General features: G+C 40.8%; 1 protein-coding gene across 1 annotated transcript in view; it reads right to left on the minus strand.

The window, feature by feature from the left end:
- Positions 1-17,041, minus strand: part of LOC120935716 — a 112,161-nt gene that overhangs the window by 14,462 nt on the left and 80,658 nt on the right. The window contains exons 16-27 of the mRNA XM_040347775.1: positions 12,484-12,549; positions 9,723-9,788; positions 6,366-6,431; positions 6,189-6,254; positions 6,020-6,085; positions 4,007-4,072; positions 3,864-3,929; positions 3,667-3,732; positions 3,371-3,436; positions 3,172-3,237; positions 2,968-3,033; positions 2,764-2,829 (exon numbers count right to left, since the gene is read on the minus strand). Coding sequence (XP_040203709.1) covers positions 2,764-2,829; positions 2,968-3,033; positions 3,172-3,237; positions 3,371-3,436; positions 3,667-3,732; positions 3,864-3,929; positions 4,007-4,072; positions 6,020-6,085; positions 6,189-6,254; positions 6,366-6,431; positions 9,723-9,788; positions 12,484-12,549 — 792 coding nt within the window. The remainder of the gene's footprint in view (positions 1-2,763; positions 2,830-2,967; positions 3,034-3,171; positions 3,238-3,370; positions 3,437-3,666; positions 3,733-3,863; positions 3,930-4,006; positions 4,073-6,019; positions 6,086-6,188; positions 6,255-6,365; positions 6,432-9,722; positions 9,789-12,483; positions 12,550-17,041) is intronic.

Genomic DNA, 17,041 nt, shown 5'->3' on the forward strand with positions numbered 1-17,041 from the left:
ATCACTTCAGCTGGGTTTCCTCCTATCACAACAGATACTTCCCCGTCAGTTGCGGCCTCACTAACTGTCCAGAAGAAATTTACCCAGCTGACATCCAAAACGCACCAGTCTCATACACTCCCAATCCATCTCAGAGCGCTTCTAGTGCATCTGCAAAATCTTAACCTGCAGGACTGGCAGAAACACAAGATTAGTAACATATCTGACCTCTACAACACAGATGCCTTAAAAACCTTCACAGAACTTCAAAATTAATACAACCTCCCTCAATCTGCGGCCTTCACACACATAAGGATTTCGCACTTTCTCCAGAAGTCTAAAATCCCCACGGAGGTTAAAATACCAGAACCAATCCATAACTTCTACGCATACCCAACATACCCAAAACATGGTATATCGCTAATGTACTCTGCACTTAGCGACAACCGGCCATACTCCCAAATCTCATGCCTTTCACAATGGACAGAAGAACTAAATGTTACTGTCACCCCCGACATGTGGATACGTGCATTTAAACACACCTTCACAGCATCCCACTGCACCAATCATTGGGAATCGTACCAGAAAACAATACACAGGTGGTATATCACCCCCTACCGCTTATCCAATTTCTTCCCAGGACATCCCTCTACCCGTTGGAGGACCTGTGGAAGTGCTGGAACCATAGCACACATTCTGTGGTTTTGTAGGTCCATAAGCTCATTCTGGAAACACATATTTGCTCTAACTTCCACAATATCACAGATCCCAACCACCCCTAATCCCTCGCTACATCTTGGGATAGAGAAACCCCCCCCCCCCCCAGATCACGAGTGGTAATAGTACAGAGACTTGAACCTCCAATGTGAAATGGAGAGACTAGTCGGTAGAAAAAACTTGAGTATGGAAAGGTTCCTGTATAAGTGGTCACCCTGGCTCACACACTCCAAATGCACTGTGACTATCTGATGCTCTCCATATATCGCAACCTCCTGCCATTTCCATACCTTCTTTCTCTTTCTTTCTTTCTTTCTTACCTTCCACTCACCCCCATGCTACGACACAGCAAAAATGCCTACCTAGCTAGTGCCCCCTTCCCATCCCTACCGCCCCCCCCACCTGGAGTTTACAATGGTTATATACTAAACATGCCTTATCTCTGTTAAGTTCAATTTCTAAGACTGACTATGCTTCATTTATAGGGTTGTCCTGATACTACTTTTTTAAGACCGAGTACAAGTACCAATACTTTTTTCAAGTACTCACCGATACCGATTACCGATACTTTTTATTTTTTATGTCAGTATTATTTTTATTTTACAATTACATTTTTTCACAATTTTCTGTTTTTTTACAATGCTTCCTTGGGGGGGGGATGGATGTGTCAGTGTGTTTTTTTTTATTTTAATATGTATTTTTTACAATTAATTATTTTTATTATTTATTGCTATTTTTTTTCTTAGCCCTGTTGGGGGGCTTTGGTGAGATATCAGGGGTCTTTACAGACCTCTGACATCTCCCCTTTGATACAGAAAAAAAAGGGACTAAGGACACAGATTCCCCAGTCTCTTTCTCAGCTGTGCTGAAAATGAATGGACAGGAGACAGAAGCTCCTCTCCATTCATAAACTGAAGCATCGTAAACACAGTTTATGATGCTCAGTTATATGAATGGACAGAGTCAGTGATCACTGACTCTGTTCATTCAGAAAAGGTAGGAGCCGGATTTAGCGGCCCCTACCTCTGCTTTCCATCCTGACAGAGGGGGAATTGCAGTGGCATGGAGGGGGGGGGGAGTGCAGCGGCACGGAGAATGGTACAGGGCACGGAGGGGGGAGTGCAGCGACACGGAGGGGGAGAGCAGCGCACGGAGAATTGACACAGGGCACGGAGGGGGGAGAGCAGCGACACAGAGGGGGAGAGCAGCGCACGGAGAATTGACACAGGGCACGGAGGGGGGAGAGCAGCGACACAGAGGGGGAGAGCAGTGCACGGAGAATTTACACAGGGAACAGAGGGGGGAGTGCAGCGACACGGAGGGGCAGAGCAGTGCACGGAGAATTGACACAGGGCACGGAGGGGGGAGAGCAGCGACACGGAGGGGCAGAGCAGTGCACGGAGAATTGACACAGGGCACGGAGGGGAGAGAGCAGCGCATGGAGAATGGACACAGGGCACGGAGGGGGGAGAGCAGAACGGCAGCGGCACAGAGGGGGGACACAGGAGCATGGAGGGAGAGAGCAGAATGGATGGGAGAATACAGGGATACAGGGAAAGTCAGGTATCGGTAAAGTATCGGAGCATTTTCCCCGAGTACATGTACTCGAGGAAATGCTTGGTATCGGTCCCGATACCGATACTAGTATCGGTATTTGTTCTTCCTGGTTTCATTTGCTCCAGTCGGAACATCCGACATGTTGTAACAAATGTATTTCTGTTCACTTTATTGAAAATTTTAATAAAGAAATATTGAAAATAAATATGTCTAATAATAATACACAGAGCTATTTAATAGCACAAAATGTGAAGTGACTTATTAAAATTGCTTTCAATTACTAATGAGAGTTCGCTTGCACTGAAGTGGGACTAATTAAAAACCGATACACGCTTTTTTTTTTACAAAATAAAAACATAACTGCAAACAAAGCAATCATTATAATAAAGACAATCATTACAGTGAGATGCATAAGTGCTGTGTATATAAATCTTGTCATTTTGACAAGAAAGAACTATAGATTAGGTTAAGCAACAGGTAAAGATGTGATGTCATTTTAAGTTATCTCACCTTCTTTTAATTCAGAAAGTCTATTGAGTCCACCATAGAACAGACTCTGCAAGTAGTTTACAGTTCCTAAAAGGAGAAAAACAATTGTATTTATAGCATTTATAATTGGATGGCTTCCACTATGATCATTTATTATGCCTGATGTTTACAATTTCAGAAAGGCGATTACATATATGCAGGACTAGCAATGCAAAATACTTTTACCTTCTTTGAACTCATAAACTTTGTTGAATCCATCATAGATTAGACTCTGGGAATAGTTAACAGTTCCTGGAAGAAGATACAGAGTTGCATTCCATGTATATATTGGTTAATTGAACATATTTTTGTTTGCTTACAATTAACAGGAAGAAAAGCTAAACTATTCTACTATATATTAATACTGCCTAGCAATGCAGTAATTTTTACCTTCTTTAAACTCAGAAAGTCTATTGAGTCCATCATATAAGAGACTTTGGGAATAGTTAACAGTCCCTGAAAGAAGATACACAGTTGCATTCCATGCATATATTGGTGTATTATATATATTTTTGTTTGTTTGCAATTAGCAAAAAGAAAAGCTAAACTATTCTATATTTATACAGCCTAGCAATGCAGTAATTTTTACCTTCTTTAAACTCAGAAAGTCTATTGAGTCCATCATATAAGAGACTTTGGGAATAGTTAACAGTTCCTGGAAGAAGATATACAGTTGTATTCCATGCATATATTGGTGTATTTTATATATATATATATATATATATATATATATATATATATATATATATATATATATATATATATATATATATATATATATATATATATATATATATATATATATTTTTTTTTTTGCTTGAAATTAGCAAACATAAAAGCTGAATGATTCTATATTTATGCAGCCTAGCATTGCAGTGATTTTACCTTCTTTAAACTCAGAAAGTCTATTGAGTCCATCATATAAGAGACTCTGGGAATAGTTAACAGTTCCTGGAAGAAGATACACAGTTGCATTCCATGCATATATTGGTGTATTATATATATTTTTGTTTGTTTGCATTAGCAAAAAGAAAAGCTAAACTATTCTATATTTATACAGCCTAGCAATGCAGTGATTTTACCTTCTTTAAACTCAGAAAGTCTATTAAGTCCATCATATAGCAGACTCTGGGAATAGTTAATAGTGCCTGAAAGAAGAGATGCAATTGTATGCGGGGGATATAAAGAAGAGAATGGTAATTATTTTAAATGCATAATATTTTACCTTCTTTAATGTCAGAAAGACTACTGAGTCCATTATAGAGGAGAGCCTTTGAGTAGTTAAAAGTTCCTAGGAGACAGGGAGGTATTTTTAAAATTGTGCATTTCTATTTATTTTTTATTGATTAAAAAAACATGAAGCACACTACTACAGTGCCTTGAAAATGTATTCACATTTTTTATATTTTGTCATGTTACAACCAGAAACGTAAATTTATTTGATTGGGATTTTATGTGATAGACCAGGCATATGCAATTAGCGGACCTCCAGCTGTTGCACAACTACAAGTCCCATGAGGCATAGCAAGACTCTGACAGCTACAAGCATGACACTCAGAGGCAGAGGCATGATGGGATTTGTAGTTTTGTAACAGCTGGAGGTCCGCTAATTGCATATCCCTGTGATAGACCAACACAAAGTGGTACATAATTGAGAGGTGGAAGGAAATGATAAATGGTTTTCCATTTTTTTACAAATAAATATCTGAAAAGTGTGGCGTGCATTTATTTCCGGCCCCTTCACTCTGATACCCCTAACTAAAATCTAGTGGAATCAATTGCCTTCAGAAGTCTCTTAATTGGTAAATACTGTCCACCTGTGTGTAATTTAATCTTAGTATTAATACAGCTGTTCTGTGAAACCCTCAGAGGTTTGTTAGAGAACCCTAGTGAACAAACAGCATCATGAAGGCAAAGGAACACACCAGATAGATCAGGGATAAAGTTGTGGAGAAGCTCAAAGTAGGGTTAGGTTATAAAAAAAATATCCCAAGCTTTGAACATCTCACGAAGCACTGTTCAATCCATCTCCTGAAAATGGAAAGCATATGGCACAACTGCAAACCTACCAAGACATGGCTGTCCACCTAAACTGACAGGCCAGGCAAGGAGACCATTTATCATAGAAGCAGCCAAGATCCCCATAGTAACTCTGGAGGAGCTGCAGAGATCCACAGCTCAGGTGGGAGAATCTGTCCACAGGACAACTATTAGTCGTGCACTCCACAAATCTGACCTTTTATGGAAGAGTGATAAGAAGAAAGCCATTGTTGAAAGAAAGCCATAAAAAAAGTCACGTTTTCAGTTTGCCAGAAGTCATGTGGGGCCAAAGCAAACATGTGGAATAAGGTGCTCTGGTCAAATGAGACCAAAATTTAACTTTTTGACCTAAAAGCAAAACGCTATGTGTGGCGGAAAACTAACACTGCACATTACCCTGAACACAGCATCTCCACCGTGCAACATGGTGGTGGCAGCATCATGTTGTGGGGATGTTCCAGGTAGGAAAATACGCTCCAGGTATGCAATCACTGCTGTCCGGATGTGCTGGGTGAAAGCCACGGCTCGCCAACTAGTTTCAATGAGAAGAAAAGAATGGCTGCACATCAAAGGAACGTTCCGACATGTTTATTTCAAAAACGCAAATTACAGCCAACAAGAGAGAGTGCCCAAACCCAGTAGGTGACGCATTTCACACTGACCTCAGTGCTTCTTCTTGGGTTTGGGCACTCTGTCTTGTTGGCTGTAATTTGCTATTTTGGAATAAACACATTGGAACGTTCCTTTGGTGTGCAGCCGTTCTTTTCTTCTCTTCATGTTGTGGGAATGCTTTTCTTCAGCAGGAACTTGAAAATTGCAGTTCACAGATGCTCTCCATCCAATCTGACACAGCTTGAGCTATAAAGAAGCTGGTAGAGACATACTCAAAAAGACTTGCAACTGTAATTGCAGCGAAAGGTGGTTCTACAAAGTATTGGCTTAGGGGGGCTGAATACAAATGCAAGCCACACTTTTCACATATTTATTTGTAAACAATTTAGAAAACCATTTTTCATTTTCCTTTCACTTCACAATTATGTGCCACTTTGTGTTGGTCTAACACATAAAATCATAGTAAAATACATTTACGTTTTTGGTTGTAACATGAACAAATTTGGAAAATGTCAAGGGTTATGAATACTTTTTCAAAGTTTTTCACTGTATAGTTGAATATACTTGCACAGATTTACACCCTTACCTTCTTTAAACTCAGAAAGCTTACTAAGTCCAACATAGAAAAGGTTCTGTGAGTAGTTTAAAGTACCTGAAAGATAAATTGGTGGTTTTGTATTAAATATATATTTTTTTATAGAGTGGAAAACAATTTACAAGCAATATAAGCATGCTACTTTAATATATTTCTTTACATTCTTTGAACTCAGAAAGTCCATTGAGTCCATCATAGATGAGTCTCTGGGAGTAGTTAACAGTACCTAAAAAACAGAAATAATCATGCTTACAGTATAAGTACAGTTCATTTTACCTACAGTGCATCAGATGTTAAGCTATTCTACAAGCAGACAGACATGTCAAGGCATATTTACCGTCTTTGAACTCAGACAATCTGTCTACTCCAGAGGAGAAAAGATTCTGGAAATACTCAAGAGCATCTAGATAAAAAGAGGAATTGGTGTAATGCAGCAACATATTAAATAGACTAAAATACTATGTTAAAATAAACTAAAGTTATGCAGTTCATACAAGGCATCACTACATGTGAAACAAACACGGATACTTGGTGCATATGTACATAAGTACAAACACAGATATAAAATATGTGTGTTGGATTTGAAAGTATTTGAATATTTAGTATTGGATTGTAAAAATATTTTCTCACTTATATACATTTCTTCTTTGTCTGAAGACAACTCTAGACCTGAGAGGCACCTGAGGTATGGTATGTCCTGCAATATGAACTGTCTATTAGAAAAAAAATCTTAAAGAGCTAGTATTGGGGTTTATTGGGGTGCTGAGACCAAACAAAAATAAGCAGTATATGAGTTCTGGAAGAAGCCAGTGGGCAAAACATGTACAATAGGAAGTTGTATAGAGGATTATATATAGTGGTTATAATCAAGATTTTCTCTTTGTACCTTTTTATGGGTATTATGAAACATTTGGAATAAAAAGCGTTACATTTTAAATGCTTATTTTTGTTTGGTCTCAGTGATCCCAATCCTACCTCTTTAACCTCCCTGGCGGTATGATTCTTTCTGAAAAAAGGTGCTGAAAGCGGTACCATTATTTTGCATGGAAATTTGGCGTTTTAGATTGCAGGCCTGTAATTCTTAGGAATAACTCACCTAAATCTGTCCAAACCAGAGTCTCTAGTAGACTATGATGAAGTTTGAAACACAAAATCATAAATTATAATATAATAAATAATAACAAGTAATAATTTAATAATAACAATACTTTTTATTCAATAAATCTTAACAAATAATATATTCAGATACTCTGATTTTTTGGGGGGTCAAACAAGGGTGCAAAATAATTATTCAGTAAACGTCTCGGGTATGAAACATTTTAAAGCAGGGTACAGCGCAAAGTCCAACGTTGCAGTCGGCACAATAGAAACGCGTTTCTTTACGGATTTTTCTTTCGTTTTCGTCGCGTTTGGAGCAGCAAACCACACACATCCTTGTGGGTGCTGTTTTTTTTTCAGTAGGTGGAATGTGGTCCAAAAAATGACGACCGGTCAGTCTTTCAGGGTTCACTACACCAGTAGCCCGACGTCCAGATCGGTTTACCGCCATTGGCGTTTGGTGCTTCAGAAAGATTTGTTCTGCCACCTTCCACACAAAGTCTGAATGGGCTATAGGCCTGTCACTTTTTTTTTTCATCAGGATGAAGGAATTCCAGAGACATTGTTCGACAAGATGTCGGAAAAATTTTTTATAGTACTTTTTCTGCTGCTTCCTCATCGCAGGGTAAAAAGTCATGGCCTGGTCAGCCCTGTCCACACCTCCCATCGTGTGGTTGTAGTCCAACACAACTTGTGGCTTCATAATATCCTTGCCACCTTTGGTATGCACCATGACGGTCGAGGTGTTATGGACTGTGCTCATAAGGGAAACGTCTTTTTTGTCCCGCCACTTCAGTGCCAACATTTTCCCTTTTTGCCATGCTGCTACTTCTCCTTTCCCAAGCCTTTTGCTGGGAAATGCTGACGGCATGTTACGCCGGTTAGGCCTCACGGTTCCATAAGCGTCGGTCTTATTTTGGATAAGGAACTCGTACAGTTCTGGGGAGGTATAAAAATTGTCTGTGGTGACACAATAGCCCTGGTTGAGCAAGGGCTCCATCAATGACAGAACTGAAGCGGTTGCCATCCCAAAATCGCTGAATCGCTCGCAGAACTTGGTCCCTTTCCCAGTGTATACGACTGAGTTCCAAATATATCCAGAGCTGGATTCACACAGCATAAAAGTTTTTATACCAAAGCGAGCTCGCTTTGATGCGATGAACTGTATCCAGCTGAGCCGACCTTTGTAGGCCATGAGACTTTCATCGATGGTAACGTCGCGCTCAGGAATATAGGTCCGCTGGAAGTTCTGCAAAATAAGCTGGTAAACCTCCCAAATTTTTTTCAGCTTTGGAGCTGGATGAGAATGCTCATCAAAGTCCTCATTATTTGCAAAGTGCAAATATTTCATGATCAATGAAAATCTGTACTCCGACATCACGGATCCAAAAAAAGGCGTGGCCAATAATTTGTTCGTGGACCAGTACCATTTTTGCAGGGGTTTCCCCACCACTCCCTGTAAAATAATGAGGCCCAAAAACTTCCAAATGTCCTCGCTGGTTACAGGCTCCCATTTTCTGCGCCTTGAAAATCGCTGAGGAGTCGCAGCTTCTTGTTCTTGGTATCGATTTGTCTCAATAACTATTTTGTCGATCACTTCAGCGGTCAGAAAAAGTTGGAGGTATTCCAGGGGATTGTCATCAACGTCCACTTTTATCCCAGGTGCTCCTGTAAATGGAAATCTTGGGGGCGCTACGTGGTCATCACCGCAATCAATTGCGCACCAAGTCCGCACATCGCTGGGCACAGGATCGTCGCTTATATCACTTTCTGCGTCTGATGACGAACTTTGCCATGCGTCGCTGTCACTCAGCTCCTCCGCAAGTGATTCCGTATCGCTGTCGCTGTTTTGCAGCAGGTCGCATAGCGATTTTGATGTACAGGTGCGCTTTGCCATGATCGCTGTGCACTTTGCAGACACAGGTACAGTACAGGTACAGTCAATCTGCAGACAGGGCACTGGGGAAAGCACTGGGGGGCAATCAAAGGTCACTGTAATTTATTTTTAATTTTTAGCCAATTGTGTCAGTGTGTTTTACTATGTGTTATTTATATTTTTTGAATTTCGCGCCGTTCCCCCCCCCCGTTCCGCCCCCCTGCGTCGCGACGCTCGCAGGGAAGGGAATCAGAGGAACACAGTGCATCGGGCAGACATCCGGCCGCCGTGCACTGGGGAAAGACATCGCTGACATCGCTGGATCGCAGGGAAAAAGGTAAGAAACCTCTTCCTGCATCTAGCGAAGCAAACCCGTGTGTGTCTCGGGGTTACCGATCGTAGCCTAAAAATCTCGCCCCGAGACACACACGGGAATACCGCCCAGAAGGTTAAGCTTTTTTGTTTTTATTTTGATGCAATGGATGTGGTGCAATCAAAATCTATGCCTTTTACCAGCACCCATATCTACTTGAACTGTCTGATACTTTACTGATAAAACACATATCTCCAAAGTGTTAAATAAATAATACAAAAAAACAAAGCTCACAGTTTTTTTTTTTTTTGGGTTGACAAAAAGCTGGGTTCTTCTGATTTAAAACTTAGGAAAGAAAGCTTTACCAATGTAATTTCATAATCGGAAAATGGTACAATTTTTTTTACCTTTTCCAAGTTGACTAAGTTTATTTACTGAATCATAGAACAGTTCCTGACTGTAGCTGGACAGATCTGAAAAATAAAGAAATGTATATGCTTTGAGATGTATCAAGGCTAAAAATGCATGCAGTTTTCTGAATGTTTTTCATGGCAGACATTGTACATTTTGTTGTGTTTTTCTAAAAGTGTTTTGTGTTTTCTTTCCTGAATCCAGATTAAAAAGAACTCTGCTGCTTACATGGTATACAGTGTACATATGTGTTATCACAGTGTACATGTGTGTTATCACATAGTCCATTAACATTAATTTCTGCAGAACTGAAAATGCATGTTGACAAGGAAACTCATGCAGACCGATTTTCCCATAGTGCACTTCAGTTCATCGCAGAGAAGCAAATTGAATTCACTAAATAGCATTATAATCCTCTTTCTTGCAGTTTCGCTGTTGATAGCCTTTTGAAATTGCTAATTGTAGGCCATCAAAATGAAAACACCATTTTTGCATATGTGTTCCAAGTCAGTAGCACAGTATTAAAGCCATAGGATTAGCACGGCAATACAATGGCAACCTACATAAATAACTTACTGCAGATTATTTTCTCTGTTATTTTCATTTGAGGCACATTGTATTCATCTATTTTCTCTAGTTTCTTTAAGAATTACTGTGATATACCAGCCCCCTGGACCGGTATCAACCTTCCTTAATGACTTCTCTGCCTTGCTACCCTACTTTCTCTGTTCTGAAATCCCCAACCCCTAATCTTTCTCAGTCACTTTAATATTCCTGTTAATACTTACACTCCTGCTACTCCTTATGCACTCTGGACAAGCTCTCCAACAATCCATTTCCTCTCTCTCAGCACTACCTTATTTGTTTCTCTCTCTCCCTGTCTTCCACCTCCTCTCCCTCCAACTGCTTAACAGCTACCCATAAAAACCTTTGCCACCTTAACCCTTCTCTTTTCTATTCTGCTACTGACCATTTCTTTGACAAGATTTCACCGCTGATCTGCCCAAACCTAGCCACTTCAACAGTTCCGTTTCATCCTCCCTAGACATGCTTCCCCCCACTACACACAGAACCAGGCCCTGACCCCCAAAATCTTGGCAGACAGATGACACCAGAATATTGAAAAAAAGTAGCTACACTCTTGAGCACCTGTAAGATTAAGTCTCAGAAAGATATAAAAAAATATAAATCTGCTGCACAAAAATACAATTCCCGCCTCCGAGCAGACCTGTTTTATCACTTTCCTTACCAGCTTATCCTATCCCTGTCAACCCTTCTCTACCTTCAAATCTCTACTTTGTCCTCCACTGTCTCCACCCATTACCTCACTCACTGCCCAGGAGATTGTCAAACACTTCAAAAATAAAATCAATTAAATTATTGATGAAATCTCTACTGTACAGAAACCTTCCATACTTAACACTTCATGTTCACAGGTACACATTTTACTTCCTTCATCCATCCCCACTACTAAACATAAGGTTGCTAAACATTTTTCTAATGCCCACTTTACCACCTTCCCCCCGGACCTGGTTCACTTGCAAATGCTACGTTCACCATTTGACTCTATCCTACACTGTCTAACTCACATCTCCAATTTCTCATTCTCTTCTGGCATCTTCTGCAACTCTATAAAATGCTAACTAGTCACTCCCACGCATAAAAATCCCTCATTGGACCCCACCAATCTAAACAACCTATGCCCCATCTCCTTTCTCCCCTATTTATCCAAACTTCTTGAACGTCTGGTCTAAAACTGACTGAGCAACTTTCTCACTCCATTAGTCTCCACACGCATCCCTCATTTACTATTAGCAGACATATCAGCCTAAATGTCACACCATTTCCTCAGGCTCAAATTTATCCAAAACCAAGCTCATAATATTTTGTGCCCTATGAGCCTCTTCCCCTGACTTCTCTGTCAAGATCGATGACACAACTATTATCCTGTCCCACACACCATGGTACTAAGTGTTATCCTAGACTTTGAACTATCCTTTCGGCGCAACATCTAATCACTGTCCAAAACTTTCTGACTCAACCTACTCCAACATATGCCTCTTCCAAACCGATAACACCACAAAGCTTCTAATTCACTCTTTGGTCATCTCTCATCTCTACCACTGCAACTCCCTCCTCATTGGCTTATGTTCACATAGGCTATCCCCTCTTCAGTCCATCATGAAAGCTGCTGCCAGAATCATTCACCTCCCCAACCATTCAGTGTCTGCAACTCCTCTCTGCCATTCCTTCCATTGGCTTCTGCTCACTCATCAAATTAAATTCAAAATACTAACAACAACTTACAACGCCCCCAGCTACATCACTAACCTAGTCTCAAAATACCAACAAGATCATGCTCTTTGTTCCTCCCTCCAGCTCCCTCATCACCTCCTCCCATGCTCGCCTTCAGGACTTTTTCCAAGGCTCTCCTATCCTGTGGAACCCCAACCTGTCTGACTGTCTCCTACTCTATCTACTTTTAGACGATCCCTGAAAATCCTTCTCTTTAGAGAAGCCTATTTTGCCTCTACCCAACAACTGTTCTTTTATTTTCTCATTCAGCTCATCCCCCACAGTTATTAACTTTTGTATCACTTGACCTTTTCTCTTAGATGGTAAGCTTTAATGAGCAGGGACCTTTGATTCTGTATTAAATTGCATTGTAACTGTACTGTCTGCCCTTACAATGTAAAGTGTTGCAATGTAAAACTATTGGCATTATTTATATCCTGTATAATATTAATATAAAATTACCTTCTCTCAGCTTGTTAAACTTGTTAACCCCTTCATTGAAGCCATGCTGGACATAAATAACAATATCTGTGCGACAGAAAAGTAGGCAAAACAATAATATGAATAAAAAAGATTACATACAGTATATATCAGTGCGGTACATGTTAACATTAAAGTGGTTGTAAAGGTAAATGTTTTTTCACCTTAATGCATCCTATGCATTAAAGGGGTTGTAAAGGTAATTTTTTTCCCTAAATAGCTTCCTTTACCTTAGTGCAGTCCTCCTTTACTTACCTTATTCTTCGATTTTGCTTTTAAATGTCCTTATTTCTTATGAGAAATCCTCACTTCCTGTTCTTCTGTCTGTAACTACACACAGTAATGCAAGGCTTTCTCCCTGGTGTGGAGAAAACCTCTTGAGGGGCGAGCAGGATAGTCAGGACGCTCACCAATACACAGTTCCTTTCTCTATCTACAAAGAAGAGCACGTCCTGACCCTCCTGCCCGCCCCCTCAAGAGGCTTTCTCCACACCAGGGAGAAAGCCTTGCATTACTGTGTGGAGTTACAGACAGAAGAACAAGAAGTGAGGATTTCTCAGAAGAAATAAGGACATTTAAAAGCAAAATCAAAGGATGAGGTAAGTGAAGGAGGACTTCACTAAGGTAAAGGAAGCTATACAAGTGATACAGTGAGCGGCAATATCACGGGAGCGCGCCCGCAGGAACTCAACACCATGCAAGCTCGCTCACATGAAGGCGTTGAGTTCTTGCGTGGAGGAGCCGAGACAGCTGCCGAGGGACCCCAGAAGACCAGGTTCGGGGACACTCTGTGCAAAACGAGCTGCACAGTGGAGTTTAACATGTTTATTATTTAAAAAAACAATTTGTTTTACTTTACAACCCTTTTAACATATCACATTATTGCTTCTATTTAAAAAATATATTTTACTTGCCATGTGTAAAAAGAACATTGCCCAATTTTCCAAGTGTCCTAAAGCCTTTGATAAGTGTCCTAAAGCCTTGGCAACATACATCTCCTGATCTGTAGCCACCAAGAGGGGTATGAGTGCTTCACATCATTGACGATTAAAGATTATGCAATGCTCCAACTTACAGTATCTCACAAAAGTGAGTACACCCCTCACATTTTTGTAAATATTTGATTATATCTTTTCATGTGACAACACTAAAGAAATGACACTTTGCTACAATGTAAAGTAGTGAGTGTACATCTTGTATACCAGTGTAAATTCGCTGTCTCCTCAAAATAACTCAACACACAGCCATTAATGTCTAAACCGCTGGCAACAAAAGTGAGTACACCCCTAAGTGAAAATGTCCAAATTTTGCCCAATTAGCCATTCCCCCCCCCCCCCGGTGTCATGTGACTCGTTAGTGTTACAAGGTCTCAGGTATGAATGGGGAACAGGTGTTTTAAATTTGGTGTTATCGCTCTCACTCTCTCATACTGGTCACTGGAAGTTCAACATGGCACCTCATGGCAAAGAACTCTCTGAGTATCTGAAAAAAAATATATTACTCTACATAAAGATGGCCAAGGCTACAAGAAGATTGCCAAGACCCTGAAACTGAGCTGCAGCACAGTGACCCCAAGACAATACAGCAGTTTAAGACAGGTTTCACTCAGAATAGGCCTTGCCATGGTCGACCAAAGAAGTTGAGTGCACATGCTCAGCGTCATATCCAGAGGTTGTCTTTGGGAAATGTATGTATGAGTGCTGCCAGTAATGCTGCAGAGGTTGAAGGAGCAGGGGGTCAGCCTGTGAGTGCTCAGACTATATGCCGCATACTGCATCAAATTGGTATGCATGGCTGAGGAAGCCTCTTCTAAAGATGATGCACAAGAAAGCCTGTAAACAGTTTGCTGAAGACAAGCAGACTAAGGACATGAATTACTGGAGCCATGTCCTGTGGTCTGATGATACATAAGATAAACTTATTTGGTTCAGATGGTGTCAAGCATGTGTGGCGGCAACCGGGAGAGGAGTACAAAGACAAGTGTGTCTTGCCTACAGTCAAGCATGGTGGTGGGAGTGTCAAGGTCTGGGACTGCATGAGTGCTGTCGGCACTGGGGAGCTACAGTTCATTGAGGGAACCATGAATGCCAACATATACTGAGACATACTGAAGCAGAGAGAACAATCCCCTCCCTTTGGAGATTGGGCTGCAAGGCAGTATTCCAACATGATAAGGACCCCAAACACACCTCCAAGTTGACCATTGCCTTGCTAAAGAAGCTGAGGGTAAAGGTGATGGACTGGCCAAGTATGCCTCCAGACCTAAACACTATTGAGCATCTGTGGGGCATCCTCAAATGAGAGGTGGACGAGCGCAAGGTATCCAACATCCACCAGCTCCGTGATGTCATCATGGAGGAGTAGAAAAGGACTCCACTATGAAGCTCTGGTGAACTCCATGCCCAAGAGGATTAAGGCAGTGCTGGAAAATAATGGTGGCCGCACAAAATATTGACACTTTGGGCTCAATTTGGACATTTTCACTTATGGATGTACTTACTTTTGTTGCCAGAGGTTTACACATTAATGGCTGTGTGTTGAGTTATTTTGAAGGGACAGAAAATTTACACTGTTATACAAGCTGTACATTCTCTACTTTACATTGTAGCAAAGTGTAATTTCTTCAGTGTTGTCACATGAAAAGATATAATAAAATATTTACAAAAATGTGAGGGGAGTGCTCACTTTAATGAAATACTGTATATGTACACTATGAATCATTTTTTTTTAAATAAAATCAAGCTCCGGACAATTTTTTTTTTAGTTTTTGACATAGTGGGGAAAGGATGGGACACCTGCCAGTTTTTATTACAGTGGTATGTGACCCTATTGAGGGATTTCCCCTTGCTTCCTTTCAGGACACATATAGGAATTAAAACACATAAAATTGGGAAGGGTGTTTGTCTCTTTGTTTTAGTTTTGGATAGATTCATTATGTTACTAATTTTATTTTTCGTTATGGAATTAGTTTTGTTTGGTTTTGGAATTTGTTTAGTTTAGTTTCATTTTCGGTAAATTTAGTTTCGTTTTAGTAAAAATTTGTTCTGTTTATTAATTTTCTTAACGAATTCCAACGTTTCAGAATGATTTGAACTTTGCATGAAGAATAGCTGGTTGTTAAACTGCGTACTTAACAACCGATGAATCATCATCTGTCAGTGGGCTTTCCCACTGACAGATGAATGTAAAGAAAAGAATGCTGGCAATACAAAAATGTCAAAAAATGGCGTGGGGTGCCCCTCAAAATCCATAACCCTTATCAGTGCATGCAGCCTGGCAGGTCAGAAAAGGGGGATGAGCGAGCAAGCGCCCCCCTCCTGAACCATACCCGGGCACATGCCCTCATCATGGGAGATGGGTGCTCTGGAGTCAAAAAGTAAGAAAAACATAGAGACAGTTTTTTGACAAATCCTTTATTAAAAAATTAAAATAGTGTCCCCCGATGTAAATCCATCGTCAATGATGCCGTCCGCTGCACCCAAAAAAAATAGCTTTCTCCAAAATGGAAGCTATCTGCTACATTTGACAGTACTTTTATAGGGAAGGGCAGGGCCACCTGTCAACTTTACCTGGTGGCACCACCCCCTTTGTGATGTCACGGACCGGTGCATGCTAGGTCTGTGACATCACAAGGGGGGCGGTGCAACCAATGACATTGCCAGGTGGCCCCATCCTATAAACCAGCTGTCAAATGGAGGTGCCTGCAGTAGGCAGACTGCCTCCATGTCAGCGAGAGTGACGGGCAGCGTGATTGAAGATGGATTCACATCGGGGAACATTGTTTTTTGATTTTTTAATACAGGAACTGTCGAAAACTGTCTCTGTGTTTTTATTACTTTTTGACACTTCTTTTGGTGAATGGGTAGGGGTACTATGCACCCGATACTAATTAACATGGGGGTGGGATTTGGGGGGCCCCCACAACCAACCGGCCATGGTTGTGGGGATGAGGCCTGTAACGTTCACCACCGTTTACGACCTTCCATCAACCCATGACAGCTTATCGACACTCCACAATCAGGCAAACGAACACGACCCATAAGAATTCCCCCCAGACACGAGACACACAGCTCTGTGTTCTGGTTTCAAATGCAAGACAACTTTAATGGTTCACTCTCAGCTTTTAAGCAGTTACAGCATGTTACAGTACTCAAAGAAACAAAACCACACCCCACCCATACATCACACGATGAGCTTCAATCACATTATCTTTTAGATAATTACATAGAGGAGTTAATTATCACCCAGACGTCTCCGACAATAAGTCATTCAATGGCACAATACACATTCCTTAAGTCAGACGTCTGACCTTTAGCCTGCTAACTCACAACACATATCTATCATCAGTAGCATCTTCACACAGTGTTATTAGCATACATAATGAGAGATCCTGGACCAGACTCAATTAGCATGTCAACAGTCTACACAGAGAGATGAGTCATAGAATAAACCAACACTTTGCAATCTCCTGCAATATGAGCTATCAGTAATGTCCCCTGTCCTGTAATTTAGGATATAATTTCTCAGTCACCCTATGGCC

This window comes from Rana temporaria, chromosome 4 (genome assembly GCF_905171775.1).
Source record: "Rana temporaria chromosome 4, aRanTem1.1, whole genome shotgun sequence".
Classification (NCBI taxonomy): Eukaryota; Metazoa; Chordata; class Amphibia; order Anura; family Ranidae; genus Rana; species Rana temporaria.